The sequence below is a fragment of the Salvelinus sp. IW2-2015 genome, linkage group LG4q.1:29 (genome assembly GCF_002910315.2).
Source record: "Salvelinus sp. IW2-2015 linkage group LG4q.1:29, ASM291031v2, whole genome shotgun sequence".
Classification (NCBI taxonomy): domain Eukaryota; kingdom Metazoa; phylum Chordata; class Actinopteri; order Salmoniformes; family Salmonidae; genus Salvelinus; species Salvelinus sp. IW2-2015.
Window position 1 is genome coordinate 61176919 of NC_036842.1, and position 20413 is coordinate 61197331.

The window sequence follows — 20413 nt, forward strand, 5'->3', positions numbered from 1 at the left end:
TAAGAGGAATACCTATGTGAGAATGCTGTTCATTGACTACAGCTCAGCGTTCAACACCATTGTTCCCTCCAAGCTCGTCACCAAGCTTAGCACCCTAGGACTGAACACCTTCCACTGCAACTGAATCCTGGACTTCCTGACGGGCCGACCCCAGGTGGTAGGGTAGGCAACATCACCTCCGCCACGCTGACACTCAACACGGGGGCCTCACAGAGGTGTGTGTTTAGTCCCGTCCTGTACTCACTGTTCACCCACAACTCTGTGGCCACACACGACTCCAACACCATCATCAAGTTTGGGATACAGGAAATGTGGGRGCGAGCACGCCCCCATCCACATTGACTGGGCAGCAGTGGAGTGGGTTGAGAGCTTCAAGTTCCTCGGTGTCCAAATCACTAAGGATTTAAAATGGTCCACTCACATGCACACTGTCAGGATGAAGGCGCGACACTGCCTTTACCCCCTCTGGAAGATGAAAAGGTTTGGCATGGGCCCTCAAATCCTCAAAAAGTTATACAACTGTACCATTGAGAGCATCTTGACAGCACCGCCCTTGTTCGCATGATGTTAGAGAGGGTGGTGCGGACAGCCCAGAACATCTCTGGGGCTGAGCTCCTCGCCATCCAGGACCTCTATATCAGGCGGTGTGAAAGGAAGGCCTAGGAAAATCATTAAAGACTCCAGCCACCCAAGCCATAGACTGTTCTCTCTGCTTCCACACAGCAAGTGGTACCGGTGCATCAAGTCTGACACAAACAGGCTCCAGAACAGCTTCTATTCCCAAGCTATAAGACTGCTAAATAGCTAACATAATGTCTACACAGACTATTTGAGTTGACCCTTGTATTTGATTTTTGCACTGGCTCTATGTACAATCACAGGACTCTACATACATACGGACACTGACACTCCAACACACACATAACATGAATACACATTTATACTGACTCTACACACATACACGCACACACATTCACATACAATAATAATTTATTCTGCTGCAACTCTGTTCATCATATATCCTGATAACCTTACCGCTATACATATCTACCTCTATCATTCCAGTATCCCTGCACATTTTAAATATGGTATTGGAACTGACTCTGTATATAGCTTCTTACTTTCTCATCTTCTTATTTTTATTTCTTGTGTTTTTTCTCTGCCTTGCGTTATTTTTAGTGCTACATTGATATTTATTACTGCATTTCGGGGTTTGGCGCTTGCAAGAAAGACATTTCACTGTACCTTTGCACGTGACATTAAAACTTGAAACTTAATCTACCGTAAACACAAGAACAAAATCTTGCGCGCTCGGTCTTGTCGTTATGGTAATTTATTCACCCACCACTGACGCACTTCCAAAAACCCGCTGAAATTCAAAGTGTATTTGAAAAGGCGTCAAATGAACAGCCGTTCGAATCTTTCCGCAGTTTATGCTCAGCCGTGACTTGTTTGCTTGACCTACACGGACACTTCTGTTGAGGTAAGGGGATGTTATATCTGACACATTATAGGTAAATAGCTGAAAGTATGTTCAGCCAGCTAGCAGCAGTAACATTCAGCTATCTATGCATTCTCCAGAGTCCAGTTAGCTTGTAGCTAGCCAGCTGAGTTATTGTAACCAACCTGCCGAATAAATCAATTAGCTAACGTTAGCTAAGTTGCATAAACGATAACTAGGCACTTAATTTGGTGTTTATTTCACAGGAAGATCATGGATGGGGAATTTCGAAGTGGGTTGGCGACAGCTTTGAAGAGACATAGAGATCCTTTGTCTGACACAGAAGACAATGTCCACTCGTCTGGTGAGTGTGTCAACATCACTGCGTGCGCATGAGTGCTTGTTAAACCCCCTAAGGTAGACGTCCACGCCCCGCGAAAATCTAATTAATAAATTAATTCAAAATCAAATGTCAAAATGATCTTTGATATGACCTTAAAACAATTCCATGTAGTTAAGCAGACCCCCCCCCCACTTCCCTGGCTTAGACAGGTCTTAGACTCTTATTAAAGGCTTGAACAAGTATTAATTAGTAAACTCATGTCATCCATCATCAGTGCAGTGTTGGGGCATACCCATTATTATTGTGAGCTTCCCTTTCCTGTCTTACAGATGTCAATGATGTTCAGAAAAGGCGTCGCCTGGAGGTGTTGGGCGAGAAGAACGTCAGCCCTACAAAGAAGTCTTCAACTAGAGACCGCCTCCGCTGTGCAGAGCTGGTGAAGCCTGACACCCCTGCTCTCTGCTCTGTCCGCTCCAGAGTACAGCAACTAACCCAGAGACGTGAGGGTAAAAGGATAACGCCCCCTCCTAAAATTACCAACTCGCAGCCTGTATACAGTATCGATAGAACTTGAATATGGCAGTATCCGTGCAACACTCAGATCTGTAGTCATTGAGAAACAGTGACTCCAACTGGGGATGTTTTGTTTACAGGAGGGCATGTGCTGGCTCAGAGATGCCTCTCTGATCCAGGGTCTGGGGTACCATCCATTAAATTCCAGGATGGATTCAAAGAGCACCATCTTATTGGTGAGGATTCTTATACATTTACCTTCCAGCTTCTTTACATTCATTGAATACAAGTGATAACACATCTGCACTAAAGTGGTTAAATGATAGGAGCATCTGGTCTGTTTTTCAGGTGAGGCAGAATTCAGCTCGCGGGTGGAGCGGTTTAGATCCCCCACCACTCCTCAGGCCAGCCCCCTGCCAGCCAACCGGTGGCCCCGTACCCTCTCCAACGCCGTTACCAACTTACAACTGAAACTCGAGGCCAGTGACACGCCCAGCTCCAAACAAGCCTCCCGCATACGCCAGGTCTGTGCCACACACAGGTGAAAAATCTGTCTGTGCCCTTGAGCAAGGCACTTAACCCTAATTGCTCCTGTAAGGTGCTCTGGATAAGAGCGTCCGCTAAATGACTTAAATGTATATGTGAAATGTACCAGGAGTCTTGAGGTATGCAATGCATTCTGAAATGTTGCTGTTGCACAATTCTTAAAATTCCTGTGAAGTTTCTAACGGCTTCTATTTGTCTGACCAATCAGGAGAGGGAGGAGGAGCTGCGTCTCGTAAGGGCCCAGCCAATCACAGAGAATGTCTTCCTAAAGCGAAGCTTCTCTGATTCCTCACTGACTGAGGTAAGTTGTTACCCTCCCTCTTGTGTCTGGTCACAGAATATTGTTGTTAAGGGTTATGTTTGTGGCTTCCGCTCAGCCCAGTCAAAGCTCTTCTCTGTCTTGGCACCTCAATGGCGGAATGAGCTTCCCGCTGACACTAGGACAGCAGAGTCCCTGCCCGTCTTTCGAAAATGCCTGTAACTCTACCTCTTCAAACAGTATCTTAAATTATGTGCACAAATTATGATCTGTTTCTCTTAATTGTCTAAAACTCTAAAATCATATTTTATAACTTGTTGGCAATGGAACAAGCTTTCAAGTCATGCCCGCYTGACCCATATTACGATTTATAATGGATCCTTTTTTAATTGCGTAAAGAACAGTAATTGTGTGATGGCGGTTATGCAGGGCTGTGTTTCAAATTAAATGACTACAAGTATACTTGCTCTAGTTCCTCAACAGCACAGCTAGGAGAACTCAAAAAAAKTACCTTTTTATAGTTGAGCTCTTTGACATAAAATTGCTTAGGAACTGTGCACACGTTGGAAAGGTGTGTGTGTGGCCACTTGGAGACAGACACCAGTTAGTCCTCTCACTCAAACCCTTATTTAAGTTTTATTTTGCAGATACCCCACATTTTCCAGGAATAGGCTTATGTTACTAAATGTATCCAGAGTATTTTCAGATTTTGTTGTAAACAAATGCGACAAAGTACAGTAAATGTAAAATGCACATAAAATCTGTTATTTTGTGTAATGTTTGGATTCAGTCCTGTCAGGTGAAATGTTGTGTACTCACCATTTGGTCTAATAATTTTCCCATTATCTCCAAACTGTTCCCTTTCAATTACTACCGTGGTTATGCATTTTCATATTTCTTAAGAAACATTTCAATATACTGTAGCAAATTCCCATGTGTGTAAAGGGTTAATCGCTCTGGATAAGACCATCTGCTAAATTACTAAAATGTTGAGCTCAAGTACTTGTTTCCTGATAGAACAATGATATTTGTTGTGATATCATTAGAGGGCGACCCCACCCGTCTCCTCATTCTCCCCTTGGATGATGTTTAGACGTAGCAGGAGACTGCAGTGGCCACCGTTCCAACCATGGAATGTGAGTTTACTTATATGGACTTAGTGTAACTGGTTCTGAGGAGAACAGGGTGTCTTGAAATGTCACAGGTGTCGCTGATGAGGTGTCATTTTCATCCTCCAAGTCACTTGACTGGTAATCGGGTATAGGGTTCACTTGGTCCTTCATATAGTGGTACATAATCTTTAATGTATAGTGCCTTCGGAAAGTATTCAACCGCCTTGACTTTTTCCATATTTTGTTGCGTTAAAGTATGATTTAATTGTGGAAGAAAAATTCTAACATTTATGAAAATTTAATGAAAAATAAAACACTAATAGATTTTGATTAGATAAGTATTCAATACATGTTAGAAACACCAATAGCAGCAATCACAGCTGTGCGTGTTTCTGGGTAAGTTCTTAAGAGCTTTGCACACCTAGATTGTTCAATATTTGCACATTCTTTTTCAAATTCTTCAAGCTCTGGCAAGTTGGTTGTTGATCATTGCTAGACAGCCATTTTCCAGTTTTGCTAATTTAAGGCAACTGTAAATAGGCCACTCAGGAACATTCAATGTCTTCTTGGTAGGCAATTYCAGTGTAGATTTGGCCTTGTGTTTTAGGTTATTGTCCTGCTGAAAGGTGAATTCCTCATCCAGTGTCTGTTGGAAAGCAGACTGAACCAGGTTTTCCTCTAGGATTTGGCCTGTGCTTTGCTCTATTCTGTTTTTTATCCTAAGGAAACTCCCTAGTTCTTTGCTGATGACAAGCATGCACTACCCATAACATGATGCAGCCACCACAATGCTTGAAAATATGAAGTGGTACTCGGTGATGTGTTGGATTTGCCCCAAACAATAATGTTTTGTATTCAAGACAAAAGTTAATTTCTTTGTTGCAAACAGGATGCATGTTATTGGACATTTTAAAAATGTTTATTATGCACATGCTTCCTCCTTTTCACTCTTTAGGTTAGTATTGTGGAGTAACTATAATGTTGTTGATCCAGCCTCMGTTTTCTCCTATCACAGCCAATAAACTCTTAACARTTTTAAAATGACTATTGCCCTCATGGTGAAATCCCTGAGTGGTTTCCTTCCWSTCCGGCAAGGTGTATTGATACACCATCCAAAGCTTAATTAATGACTTCACCATGCTCAAATGGATATTCAGTGTTCATATTTCTACTAATCGGTGCCCTTCGTGAGATTTTGGAAAATCTCCCTGATCTTTTGTTTGAATATGTGCTTGAAATTCACTACTTGACTGTGGGACCTTACATATTGTATGTGCGGGTTGCAGAGTTGAGGTAGTCATTCAAAAATCATGTTAAACAATATTGCACACAGTGAGTCCTTAAAACTTATGTGACATGTTAAGCACATTTTTACTCCTGAACTTATTTAGGTTTGGCATATCAATGGGTTTGAGTACTTATTGACTCAAGACATTTCATATTTTCATTTGTAAAGGTTTAAAAAAAAATATAAAAAAAATATCCACTATGACATGGGATATTGTGTGTAGATTAGTGGCACAATCTCAATTTAATCCATTTTAAATGCAGGCTGTAACACAACAAAAAGTGGGAAGTCAAGGGGGTTGAATACCTTCTGCTGTAAATGCATAGACATGTGCATAAGAGGAACAATGTATTTTAGGGGGCTAATTTGTCTGAGTGTCCAGCAGGCAGACCTCAATGTGACTGGTGATGAACCTTTTGGGGTGAAGGACGGCAGCTTTACCGAGACATCTGTCTTCACAAAGGTCGATGGMGTGGAGCCTCCAATTCAAGACACCGGTAAGACACTGCAAGAAGTCAATGCATTATTACAGTTTAAGAGCTTGAAGGTAGATACGTTAATGGTATATGTTTAGAAAAATCGGACTAAAATTAAGAATCTGAATTTTGTGCAAATGTCAGTGTAGAGGTCAGATTGTGATTATTCAACAGGTGAGGTGACTGAGTCCTCAGTTCACATGGATGTCCCACCAAAAGAGGTGAAGGGGAGACACATGGCTGAGCAGCAGGCAGAGTGYACTATGGACATTTGTCAGGGAACTTCTCGACCAGATGAACATCATGAGACAGCAGAGGGTCCTGTAGTGAAAGAGCAGCAAAAGGCAGTCTCTCCTGCTCATGACAAGCAGGAGGAAAGGGATTTAGTTCACAGGGGGGTGAAGTTCTATGTTAATGATGAGTCCCATTTATTTTTAGTTAATCCTGTGGCAATGGAGTCCAAAGGAGATGGTGAGGAGTTGGGTTCTTCTCTAGTTGAGGAGCAGATGGTGTCCATACAAGAGAAGGAGATGAGGTCTTCTGTAGATGAGGAAGTGGGGTCCCTGAAAGAGGAGAACCGGGAGGTGGGGTCCTTTGTAGATGAGGAAGATGTGGCTTCCTCTTTAGKTGAGAAACAGGTGGCGTCTGCTGTAGGTGAGGAAGAGGAGGTAGTTCAGTCCCAACTAGAGAAGGTTGGGGACCTATTAGGTGAGGAGATGGAGTCTTCTGGAGTTGWAGAACAAGGGAAAGCAGAAAGTATTTTAGATGACATCCAGGGTGAGAAGTCTGTTCTAGGTGAACACCAGGGGGAGTTGGGTCCAGAGCAGGGAAAGGCCGCAAACGCATCAGCTGTGTCAGACAGAGAACAGGGAGACTCTGAGCTGCTTACAGACGAGGAACAGACTGATGAACCACAGTCAGAGGCCAGAGGGTTAAAGAAAGTCACATTTATCCTGGAGCCAGAAATGATCAATGACTCAGCCCTGTCTGAGCTGGACTCTTCATCTAGCTGGAAAAGAGAAAGTATGTCAGGTGAGACATGTCTAGGTTGTTGGCACAAGTTGGGCAGGAGGTGAGACACAACCACATTGGGTTACACACACAGTTGCGCACACCTGGGCATAAAGTCATAAAGATACTGGTCAAATATTTCTGTCACTACCATTCTAAACAAGGGATTCAATGGGTCACTGCCAACACTTTGCACCTAATCTTTTTTCTACACTATGAACAGCTAAATTATGACATTTTAAAATATTTGTTACATATTTGAATAACATGTTGTAGACCAGGGATCATCAACTATATTCAGCTGCGGGCCAATTTATTTTTGAGTGGTTGGTCGTGGGGCCGGAATATAGTAAAACAAATCAAAGTTTATTTGTCACATCCACCGAATACAACGGGTGTCGACCTTACAGGGAAATGCTTACTGACAAGCCCTAACCAACAGTGCAATTTAAGTAAAAAATAAGTATTAGGTAAAGAAATAAAAACAGTAAAATGACAGTGAAAATAACAGTAGCGAGGCTATATACAGGTGGTACCAGTACAGAGTCAATGTGCGGGGACACCGGTTAGTCGGGCTAATTGAGGTAATATGTACATGTGAGGTAATATATTTGTAGACTTCAAATTGAGCGCAAGAAGCCTAAACAGATATACAGTGCTTTCAGAAACTTGTCCAACCCCTTGACTTATTCCACATTTTGTTACGTTACAGCCTTATTCTAAAATGGGTTTGATTGTTTTTTTCTCAGTCCCTGCCACTGGAAAAACATTCCCAAAGCATGATGCTGCCACCACCATACTTCGCTGTTGGGATGGTGCCAAGTTTCCCACAGCTGTGACGCTTGGCATTGAGGCCAGAGTTCAATCTTGGTTTCATCAGACCAGAGAATCTTGTTTCTCATGGTCGTTTAGGTGCCTTTGGTAAACTCCAAGTGGGCTGTCATGTACATTTTACTGAAGAGTGGCTTCCGTCTGGCTACTCTACCATACAGGCCTGATTGGCGGAGTGCTGCAGAGATGGTTGTCCTTCTGGAAGGTTCTCCCATCTCCTCCCTGAGACCCTTTTCCTCCCGTACCCTTCCCCAGATCTGTGCCTCGACACAATCCTGTCTCCGAGGTCTACGGACAATTCCTTCAACCTCATAGCTTGGTTTTTGCTCTGACCTACACTGTCAACTGTGGGACTTTATATAGACAGGAATGTGGCTTTTTTAAAATCATTTCCATCAATTGAATTTACCACAGGTGGATTCCAATCAAGTTGTTGATGAATGGAAACAAGATGTACCAGAGCTCAATTTCGAGTCTCGTAGTAAAGAGTCTGAATACTTATGTATATAAGGTATTTCTGTTTATTTTTATAATACATACAGCCTCGTTTTTGCTTTGTCATTATGGGGTATTGTGTGTTAAATCATCCATTTTAGAATAAGGCTGTCACATAACAAAATGTGGAAAATGTAAGGGTTCTGAATACTTTCTGAATGCACTGTAATATTTGACTAAACATAATCATTTCAAACCTTGATTACATTTGTGAACATTGTCCTGCGTAGTGTACCGTCTTTGGGACAGTAAAACGGGTGTCCTGACTCTCTATGGTCTCAATCCCGTGGCGTTTATTGTAGGGGTGTTCACCCCGGTGTCATGGCTAAATTCCCAACCTGGCCACCTAATCATCCACCTCATTCCTAATTGGCATATATCATTCCTCACCTCTCCAACTGATAGTTGATGTGTGGTGAGAGTTCTGGCACAAAATGGTCGCCGTGCATCACTGAGGTGAGTGCTTCACATTGATGGTGGATGAGGTGCGTTTCCCCCTACTATGTAAAGCGCTTTGAGTACCTCAGTTGGTAGAAAAGTGATATATAAATCCAATCATTATTATCTCTATTGTGTGTGGGAATACTTGAACAGATTTCCAAAATGAAAATAACTTGTTGCTGATTTCCTGGTATTTTTAGTCTTATGTCCAACAATGAAATTTAAACAATTTTATATGTTTTTGGGGCTCAAAACTTTGGGCCAAATAAAACCATCGTCAATTGGGGAACCCCGTTGTAGACGCACTAGGGCAACGTTTTTTTATGTCTGGATGTAACTTGCTGCATATGGGGATTTATCCACAGAGGCTGAGCTGAGCTCTCGTGATGAAACCAACACCGCTGAGATGATTGACCTAATGTTTGATGAGGTGCTGGAGGCTGCTGCCCAGGGAAGGATGGAAGAGGAGGGTGAAGAGGACACTGAGGATCACAACAGTGGCATAGCCACAGCGATGCACGGAATGGAGAAAACAGACACAGAGTTGGACAAGGACAAAGCTGAGGAGGGTGAAGACCTGGAAGAAACCAAGGAACTGGACTCCAGTGCAGATGAGCTGCTGTCCTTCCCACCCAGCTTTATCCTCTCCCCTCTCAGCAAGTCTGTGGAAGCTGTGGTCACTCCTATGGTAAGGCTCTGCAGACAGACGGTGGTGCCATAGTCACCTAGTTCAATGTGATTGGTATTTTATTAGGATCCCATTAGCTCTTGCGAAATCAGCAGCAGCAGCTACTCTTGCTAGGGTCCACACATGAAACATGACATCATACAGAACATTAATAGACAAGAACAGCACTGCATACTTACAAACGGCACACACAGCCTACATATCATTACATGCACACAATATCTAAGTCAATACGGGAGAGGCGTTGTCGTGAGATGTTGCTTTATCAGTTTTTTATAAACCAGGTTTGCGTTTCATTTGAGCCATATGAGATGGGAGTTCGACGCAATAATTCCCTGTATTCTAATAATATTGTACGCTTTCTTTGTTCTGGATTTGGGGACTATGAAAAGACCCCTGGTGGTACAGTGGGGCAAAAAAGTATTTAGTCAGACACCAATTGTCCAAGTTCTCCCACTTAAAAAGATGAGATAGGCCTGTAATAGTTGTCATAGTTGAAGTGTACCTATGATGAAAATTACAGGCCTCTCTCATCTTTTTAAGTGGGAGAACTTGCACAATTGGTGGCTGACTAAATACTTTTTTGCCCCACTGTATGTCTGGTGGGTTGTGTTTGTGTGTGTCAGAGCTGTGTAAGTTGACTACGCAAACAATTTGGAGTTTTCAAAGGAATTGTCCGAGACAGGATTGTGTCAAGGTACAGATCTGGGGGAGGGTACCAAAAAATGTCTGCAGCCTTCATGGTCACTAAGAACACAGTGGCCTCCATCATTCTTAAATGGAAGAAGTTTAGAACCACCAAGGCTCTTCCTAGAACCGACCTCCCTGGTCAAACTGCGCAGTCGGGGGAGAAGGGCCTTGGTCAGGGAGGTGGCCAAGAACCAGATGGTCACTCTGACAGAGCTCCAGAGTTCCTCTGTTGATGGGAGAATCTTYCAGAAGGAYAACAATCTCTGCAGCACTCCACCAATCAGGCCTTTATGGTAGTGTGGCCAGATGGAAATCACTCCTCAGTAAAAGGCACATGACAGCCTGCTTGGAGTTTGCCAAAAGGCACATAAAGGACTCTCCGTCCATGAGAAACAAGATTCTCTGGTCTGATGAAACCAAGATTGAACTCTGGCCTCAATGCCAAGCGTCACGGCTGGGGGAAACTTGGCACCATCCCTACGGTGAAGGAAGCATGGTGGTGGCAGCATCATGCTGTGGGGATGTTTTTCAGCAGTTGGGACTGGGAGACCAGTAAGGATCGAGAGAAAGATGAACAGAGCAAAGTACAGAGATCCTTGATGAAAACCTGCTCCAGAGCGCTCAGGACCTCAGACTGTTCACCTTCCAACAGGACAATGACCCTAATCACACAGCCAAAACAATTCAGAAGTGGCTTCGGGACAAGTCTTTGAATGTCCTTGAGTGGCCCAGCCATAGCCAGGGCTTGAACCTGATCGAACATCTCTTCGATCAGGAGACCTGAAAATATCTGTGCAGCAGCACTCCCCATCCAACCTGACAGAGCTTGAGATGATCTGTAGAGAAGAATAGGAGAACTCTTCAAATAAAGGTGTGCCAAGCTTGTAGCGTCATACCCAAGAAGACTTGAGGCTGTAATCGCTGCCAAAGGTTCTTCAACAATGTACTGAGTAAAGGGTCAGAATATTTAGGTACGTTTTTATTTCTTACATTTTTTATACATTTTAAAACATTTCTTAGCCTGTTTTTGCTTTGTCATTATGGTGTAGATTGAAGGAAAAAATACTATTAAATCCGTTTTAGAATAAGGCTGTAAAAAAAAAAAAAAAAAAGGTTGTTAAAGTTGAGGGTTTACCATACAAGATAACACCATCTAATTTATTAGCCGCACCAGTCATTACCAGATTCAGCTGAGGTCTAGAGCTTAGGGAATTATTTGTACCAAATACAATGCTCTTAGTTTTAGAGATGCTCAGGACCAGTTTATTACTAGCCACCCATTCCAAAACTGACTGCAACTCCTTAAGCGTTTCAGTGACTTAATTTGCTGTGGTTGCCGACATGTATATGGTTGAATCATCAGCATACATGGACACAGGCTTTGTTTAATGCCAGAGGCAGGTCGTTGGTAAACTTAGAAAGGAATAAAGTGCCTAGAGAGCTGCCCTGCGGTACACCACATTTTACAAGTTTGACATTCGAGAAGCTTCCATTAAAGAAAACCCTCTGAGTTATATTAGGTAGCTCTGAATCCACAATATGGCAGAGGTTGGAAATCCATAAAACATAAGTTATGGTCAATAATATCAAAGGCTGCACTGAAATCTAACAGTACAGCTCAAACAAATTTAATAAATTTCTTTCAACCAATCATCAGTAATTTGTCATTGCAGCACATGTTGAGTGCCCTTCCCTAAAAGCAAAATGAAAGTCTTGTCAATTTGTTTACTGAGAATTAGCATTGTATTTGGTCAAACACAATTTTCCCCAACAGTTTGCTAAGAGCTGGCAGCAAGCTGATAGGGCGGCTGTTAGAACCAGTCAAGGCCGCTTTACCAGTCTTGGGTTGTGGAATGACTTTGGCTTTCCTCCAGGCCTGAGGATAAACACCTTCCTCTAGACTGGAGTGGCCAGTCAGCTACCATCCTCAGTAGCTTTCCATCTGTTGTCAATGCCAGGAGGTTTGTCATTATTGATCGATAACAATGATTGTTCCACCTCTCCCACACTAATTTTACACAATTCAAACTTACAATGCTTTTCTTTCATTATTTGTTTTTTAATGCATGTATACAATGGCTCACTGTTCATTGTTGGCATTTCCCACCTGAATTTCCCTWCATTGCCAATGAAGTAATCACTAAAATAATCTGCATCATCAATGGTTTTGTGATGAATAAGCCATCTGATTCGATGAAAGATAGAGTTAAATTCATCTTTCTGCCCATMATTTCATTTAAATGACTCAAGTTTTTTTTCATCGTTTTTTTATGTCGTTGTTCTTGGCTTTCAAAGTTTGAATGTTTTACACTTAAATGTTCCTCCATGTGTTTGATATCCCCACAGAGACTTGCAGCCAATCAGCTAGCCAACCCTCCATCCCTACTTCTGACTCCTGAAGAGCTGACCACTCCCCCTGCTGATAGTGCCCCTCTCTACAGGTGAGTCATCTTGTCCTCTACACTTCAGGACAAGCAGAACTGACAGTGGTCAGCTAACATGAGTGAAATGAAACTCATTGACTATGACAATATATGATTGGCTTGTTATTTATATCTGTGACAACTCCAATGTGTTTTGTGATTGACAGCATCGATGCCTACCGCACCCAGAGACAGAGCACCAAGCCAGCCATTCAGAGTGTAACCCCAAGGGTGCAGAGGCATGCCGCTGAGAAGTCTCACCCCCAGCCCTGTGTCAACACCAAGGAAAGGATCATGGTCTGTAGTAGGACTGTTGGAACGGTTGAGTCTATTGTGTCTYCCGTGTCATGGAGAGTGACTACCTGTGTAGCATATCATCCAAACTTTGCATGTCCTTTATGTGGGCATTGACAAATGTACCACATGGATAACATTGGCTTTGGCACTGACCACGTTTACATGCACGCGCAGTATTCCGGATAGTATCTCATACCCTGCTTAAGGTCTTTTTCAGGAGAAGCTGTTTCCATGCACCTTTTGATATCCCATTCATGAATATCCCTGTATCCATGAATACAAAATAATATTCCTTATTTAAGTTCATGTGTGTTAACTGAAATATGGACACTGACTGTAAGCCTATAACCGCTCACGTAGCGTAATATTAACTCCTTACAGTGAAATTAGACACAATTAACATTTGTTGTCTTGGGAACAGGAKTGGAGAAATTATTTCTTATCGCATCTCTTGCGGAAATGCGAGTACACGTGTAATGTGTTATCTTTGACACTGTTATGCAAACAGACAGTATTTCAACCAAGATATGCACTCAAGACGAACTGAAGTTTTATCAGAAATGTATTTTGTCATTTTCTCAGGTTTTCATTTCCTTAAAACCGGTCAAACTGATGACATTTTGCACAGGACCGATCTTTTCACTTTTAGAGTTATTCCGTTTTCTCCCCAGTCCCTAAATGAAACGGTAAAACTGACAACTTTACAGATGTTAACTACTGTAGATTACTCATGCATTCATTCTATTGATGTATGACATTAATCTGGTGAGCTTTACTTTATTTAGTCTTTTGGGGCAACAATTTATAACAGAAGAGAAGCTGCATGTTTCAAACTATAGTTGACAACCAAATGTTGGAAATGTATAATATGGCCTGCCAAATATAGGAAATTATAAATCGAAATGTAATTTTAATTTATAGTAGGCGAAATTATTACGGCATTATTATGGTGGATCGAACTGCACAGGTAGTCTACTTTTTGAAGTGGTTTGTTTGACAATCCGATGACATCACACAACACCCATGATATGTGAAACTGAGCCTGCACAGACCACAATAAACAACAATAAAGGACATGAGATGTTTACATGTCACAGTATCCCGTCTTACATCAGCATGTCCCAGGCATCTAATCCGGGTTTCTCATAACTGGGATACAAGCGTTTTCGGGTTATTGTGAACTGGATATGATGTTTATATGCATGAACTCAAAAACCGAATACTTGTGTCCCGAATAATAATAACAGGATATTGGTGTGCATGGGTTTGGTATTTTAGTTATTTTATTAGGATCCCCATTTAGCTGTTGCAAAAGCTGCAGCTACTCTTCCTGGGGTCCACACAAAACATAATACAGAACATCATTAGACAAGGACAGAACTACATACATTTTTTTAAAGGCACACGTAGCCTACATATCAATGCATAACGCAAACTATCTAGGTCAAATAGGGGAGAGGTGTTGTGCCGTGAGGTATTGCTCTGTTTTTTGAAACCAGGTTTGCTGTTTATTTGAGCACTGAGATGGAAGGAAGTTCCATGCGGTAAGAACTCTATATAATACGGTACGTTTTCTTGAATTTGTTCTGGATTTGGGGACTATGAAAAGACCCCTTGTGGCATGTCTGGTGGGATAAGTGTGTCAGAGCTGTGTGTAAGTTGACTATGCAAACAATTTGGGATTTTCAACACCTTAATGTTTCTTATAAAAAGAAGTGATGCTGTCAGTCTCAACTCATAGCCAAGAGAGACTGGCATGCATAGTATTAATATTAGCCCTCTGATTACAATTATGAGCAAAGCGTGCTGCTCTTTTCTGGGCCAGCTGCAGCTTAACTAGGTCTTTCCTTGGAGCACTGAACCACACGACTGGATAATAATCAAGATTAGACAAAACTAAAGCCTGCAGAACTTCCTTTTTGGAGTGTGGTGTCAAAGCAGAGCATCTATTTTATTACGGCTAGACCTCTCCCCATATTTGCAACCATTGAATCGATGTTTTGACCATGACAGTTTACAATCCAAGGTAACGCCAAGTAATTTAGTCTCAACTTGTTCAAYGGCCACACCATTCATTACCAGATTCAGCTAAGGTCTAGCACTTAAGGAATGATTTGTAACAAATACAATGCTCTTAGTTTTAGATGTTCATGACCAGTTTATTRCTGACCACCCATTCCAAAACAGACAGCAACTCTTAAGGGTTTCAATGACTTCATTAGCTGTGGTTGCTGACTCGTAATGGTTGAATCATCAGCATACATGGACACATGCTTTGTTTAATGCCAGTGGCAGGTCATTGGTAAAAATAGACAAGAGTAGAGGGCCTAGAGAGCTGCCCTGTGGTACACCACACACATGTAAATGTGACCAATGTAAAGAAAGAGTATTTGAATGAGTATGGCTGGTTGGAGTGAATGTCCTATCCTCCTGTGATTGGTCAGGTTCTGAATGAGGATGCTGCCAAGCTGCAGACGGTCATCAAACAGACGTTGCAGGCCCTGAGCTGCTGCACTGACGAGGACCACGGCAGGGGCTCCCTGGAGGAGGCAGAGGCTGATAAATTGCTGCTCGTCTCCTGTGAGTCTCTATCCACTCCTATCCCACCCCTAGCTCCGTGACGTTTTCTCTCCCCTCCCCAAATTTGTCTGCTGAATTAGTGTATAATCGTTAACCTCATCTCTCTCACTGCTATTGCTTTTTTTTCTCCTGTATACGTTTATGCTGGAAGGTATGATGGACCTCTTGATTTGTTCCATTGCTTGATCATCTGACTGTGTCCCCCCTCTGTCTCTCTCTTCTGTGTGTCAGGTGAGAAGCGGGCAGCCCTGCTGGCTGAGGTGGCCAGGCTGAAGGAGAGGGGGGGCTCAGTCTCTGAGGATCTAGAGGGGGGTGATGGTGAGGGGGACTCCAGCATGTCCCAGCAGCCCTGCAGGGGCACAGTCAGCATCAGCAGTGTCCAGCTCCCTCTCAAGGTGGAGTTTGTCTGCTCTGCCCGCACACGAACAGGTACCTACAGTCAGTTAGGCTACGCGTGTTATCACCTTTGTAGTATGACGTTGCATCCATTTATTTTGAACCATTTACTCTGCTGCTGCTTGCTGCCAAGGTGAGTTGTTTGCCTGCTCATTTGGGTTAAATGTTCAAGTAGTAAAGTACAATTAATTCATTTTCAGCTCAAGACACATTTGAAACCATACCAGGTGATGAATGAACAACCCTCCTGACTATTTCTCTCCTCCCTAAAGGTCGGCCCACTCATTATTTCTTTGTCCTGATTCGTTATGGACCCTGCAACATCGTTGCGACCCCATTGGCCACGGCAGTGGACGCCCAGAATGGAGACACCATCTCCTTCCCCACCTCCATCACCCTGTGAGTCCCGCCACTGGTTCCAAATGGAGGAAGTGAGGAGTAAAGGAGAACTCGCCAGACCGATTGTCGGTCTGTACAGTAGGGGGCTGTTCACTTGTCGACGCATGTGTTGTAGGGTCCATGTTGAATCAGTTTTGTCAATTACGGCCAGCACTCTGTTCAGAGTCGCTAAGTTCTCTCGGCAGGCAATCCTACTGGTCTGTCTTTGCCTTTTAAAGGAGATGCTTGTGTAATATCTGCTGTACTACTGCTAAAATGKCTCTCACCCCTAGTCTGTCCAACTCTTTCTGTGACTGACTGTATTATGTCCCTTCAGGCAGGACATTCGCTCCAACTTTGAGATTGATGTGGAGGTCTACAGCCTGGTGAGATGGAACATATTACTTTATTTCTCACCTAAAACGTGTGTATTAGTAAATATAGTAGATGGTCCGTGATAAGAATGTGTGTTAACAGGTTGTATGTATCATTTACAAACGGTCTTCTATTACTCAGTCCCATACCTCAGGGAACACCTGCAATGTGGATCTCCGCAGCTCCACCAAGTCAAGGGTGAGTGCGACATCTTCTGATTTACGAATGCTATCCAATGTTCTATGGCTGACAATGAGAGATATACATGTAAAAATATTCATATTTATTTTTTAGGTCACTCCAAGGAAGCTTCTAAGCACCATCAAGGTAAATTATCTGCTTTCTTATCTGTGTAGTACTTGAAATGGTGAGGGGTGTATATTTATACCCCCTTTCCTGTTACATGTTTCTAATCTGAAAACGTTATCTTGTTGCTTTTCAACAGAGATCCAACCAAAATGTAACATGTAAGTATTATTGTCCTAGTTGCATATGATCTGAAGATGACATTTGTCCTGAGTGGTGACAGTTTGATTGGAWTGAATCAACACCCCACAGCTTCTACCATGCCGCACCTGAACACCCGGCGCACCAGCAACTTCTCTCTGGTTGGTTCTCACAAGATCTCCCTGGCCTCCCTGGGCCAGAGCAAGTTCCCCCTGGACAAGGTAGGCTCATCTCACCTGGCTGCCCATCTCTCACACCTGCTGCAGTGCACCAGCCTGGATGAGATATGTTTAGTGTACCTGCACTCCTACATTATGGGAAGATGTAGGGAGGCATGTTTTGTCAGTCCGTTCCATGGTTTTACCGTGCCTCTTATTTTATTTTGAACCACCTGATTGCTAGATTGTATCTCACTGTCACTTGAGGATGTGTGCCACTATCTTTTAATCTATTTAGCTGAATCTACTGTATATCCTGTTACATTTTCAGTTTTTCCAGATTTTCAGTTGCGATATCAGATGGTTGTCATTTCCTCACATGACTTGTTTTTCTTCGTGGTGTTAAGTTTTCCAGTCTGGGCTGGGTCACTTGTAGGGCTGTGATAATTATGGAATTTGGGGTAACAATTAATTGTCATGCAAATTGGTATTTATTGTAATTTTTTTGTTGACAAATATTTTTAGCTTGTAMTGCATCTTTGAGAATTATCTATAACATACCTAATATATGAAACCGCTTTGGTACCACCCTTGTCTCAAACTTTACCCACTTCATAAAAAATGAAAAACGATTATTGGGTAAACTATATCTACTTGAATATGAAATTGAATTGCCCCCCCAATCTTCTAAAATGACTGTATTAAGATGTTTATGACCCCCCCAAAAATTCTCTCTTACTATCGGTTACATAATTATACAATAATTGTGCCAGCCCTAGTCACTTGGGATGTTACCTCTATYCCTCCCTGTTCTGTTTCTCTCCACTTGTGCACAGATGAAGTTTGAAGGCAAAATCAGGAGACTCCTGGGAGATGAGTTTCAGGAAAAGGTTTCACTCTCACTTTTCCGCGTTGCACACTCACTTTTACCCCTTTTCTCTTTGCGTCTCAATTTGACTCCTTTCATGCGGCCAGCAAAACTGGTATCAATAATTAGTCTTTGCTACACTGGCTATAATATCAGTGATGGAGTACTCCATAGGTAGATTTCTAAACACATTTTAATCTATGTTCATATGACTTCAATTTTTCTTTATTGCATGTTTTGTTTACCTCCCTAGCTAGATGAACTACAAGAAGCTTAACCCTGGTATCCATGTAATTCCACCTCTGTGCAGGTTCCCTTCCTGTCTCCACTAGAGGGAAACATATACCTGCAACTGGACAGCGAGAGCCACTCTAATGTCCAGCACCAGGGCTTCCTTGTGAGTTTGTTGTTGACCCAATTCGCTTCGATCTCAAGTGCATATTATCCTGTCCTCTATACTTTCTTTACTGTGATTCATCCTCCACCCACCCCTTCGTTCTCCCTTCTTCCATCCAGACGATGTTTGAGGTGGTGAATGGATTTGGAGCTTGGCATCGACGCTTCTTTGTCCTGGAGGGAAACCACATGTCCTATTGGAACCACCCCAATGACAGAGGCAGCAAGGTGGGTATTTAGATATGACAGAGATGACTGGAGCTCTTGGTTCCAAGCTCTCAGGTTATCAGAATGATTTTGAAAAAAGAAACTAAGGATAACAATTCCATTATGTTTATTGCATACATGATAATACACTTGATAATATTTTTTATTTCTTTTCTAATATTTCTAAGTTGTCTATGTACCTTTCCTGCTGCAAAATGCATTGCCTCTTGGGGACATTAACGTTTTCTCTTATCTGAATATACAAAGTCACACTAACTTGATTTAAACATTCCCTTATCTCTGTTGTACTTGCAGGCAGCAGAAGGCAGCATCTCCCTGTCTAGTTCCTCTAGTCAGAGTGTGAAGCCAGTGATGAGAGGCTCCTGTGCTCGCCCCTATACTTTTGAACTGGTCAGCAGCGTCCAGACTGCACAACAGGATGACCAGGGCGCTCTGGCCAAGTAAATAATATTACATATTTTCTTACTCCGTTATGACACAAGCAAATTAGCTTGACAACAAGTGGTCATGAATGTTTTCAATATTAATGTTTTGTGGAGGACTGACACTGCTAAAGTGAGCCTGTCTGTATCTGATAGACAGTGGTCGATTTTCATTTATCTTGTGATATTTCTCATGTGTTCTCTCTGTTCTTCAGGTGCTGGTTCTCAGCAGATACTGGGGAGGATCGAGGGGACTGGATGGAGAACCTGAACCAGGTTCTCCTGGACCTGCATACCTGGAYTCGCTGCCCCCCTGAACCATGCTAAAGCACAGCCCAACAACCAGGCCAGCTGTGGGAACATGAGGGACAGCARTCTGTAACACACTATTATATCATATCTTTATGAATTCTTATGATTACCATTGGGAGATTATTTTAGACATGGTGATATTTTGCCTTTCCTTGGATTTGTCACTTTCAATAGCTATTTAAAATAGAGCTCCATCTTGTCCTGTGTTGCATGATATATATATACTATTTACCTGAGCTTGAAGTAGATGATTTAAATGAATCCATATAATCTACAAACACTATTAAATAGGTTTGATACGTAGTRCAGAAGAGCCCTAACACTAAACGGATGATTAGTGCAATTATAATTTTCATAAGACAAACAGAAAAAAGCCAGACATGGCTACTGGACAATATAATTTCACTACTACAGCATTGCTGTAATGCCCTCGAGTGTAGAAATCTGTCTCTYGGAAATAAGAAATCTGTACCTGACACACAACCTACCTAATCTAGAAACTTGTGAATTTAGTGATTCAACTAGAATTGCAGTCAAGTTGAGTTATAGCTCAGTTTTTCAAGTACAGTACTATCTGCTACGAGGTAAATATTGACTATTTCACAAGTTAAATTCTTGCTTTCCTTAACTCAATCTATTGCTGTGTTGTGCATAACACAACAGGGGCCTGTCAACAAGATGGTACCCAAGCACTTCAAATGGACTATAGAATGATAAGGTGTATAATGTTAGTGCCTCATCTCATGATAAATCCTAGTAGGAGCCTAAAAGGTGATGAATGTATATGCTGACTGTAGTCAACCTAGTTTTTTTATTTTCCTTCATGTGTTTACTGTCAATCGGTCATTCTCTTTCTGTATGGATGTTATCCCTATAAAATACCTGTCAACATTCTTTATATGCACTTGATTGATGAAGGTACTACCAGTAAATAATACAAATGGGTCTAATGGCATACACTGTCTGAATTTGTTTTGAGTCCATGCAGTTTGTGTCATG

At 42.2% G+C, this 20413-nt stretch overlaps 1 protein-coding gene across 7 annotated transcripts; it reads left to right on the forward strand.

Moving 5' to 3' along the window:
* Positions 1–1350: 1350 nt before the first annotated feature.
* LOC111962295 (anillin) lies at positions 1351–20359 on the forward strand. 7 transcript variants are annotated; one of them, XM_070443014.1, is made up of 25 exons: positions 1351–1483; positions 1708–1805; positions 2114–2284; positions 2438–2533; positions 2646–2821; positions 3052–3144; positions 4149–4238; positions 5885–5999; positions 6153–7010; positions 9122–9444; positions 12481–12575; positions 12725–12854; positions 15299–15434; positions 15666–15863; positions 16103–16229; positions 16546–16594; positions 16725–16781; positions 16878–16910; positions 17029–17050; positions 17142–17251; positions 18025–18078; positions 18367–18453; positions 18573–18680; positions 18975–19120; positions 19318–20359. In XM_070443014.1, exons 2-25 carry the CDS (start codon positions 1715–1717, stop codon positions 19427–19429), a joined length of 3477 nt encoding a protein of 1158 aa, XP_070299115.1. In that variant the 5' UTR covers positions 1351–1483; positions 1708–1714; the 3' UTR covers positions 19430–20359. The 7 variants fall into 7 exon arrangements, with proteins under 7 accessions (XP_070299115.1, XP_023841048.1, XP_023841046.1 ...); XM_023985278.2 differs by having other exon boundaries at positions 1352–1483; positions 2114–2290; XM_023985279.2 differs by having other exon boundaries at positions 1352–1483; positions 2114–2290; positions 5888–5999.
* The last annotated feature ends 54 nt before the right edge of the window (positions 20360–20413 follow it).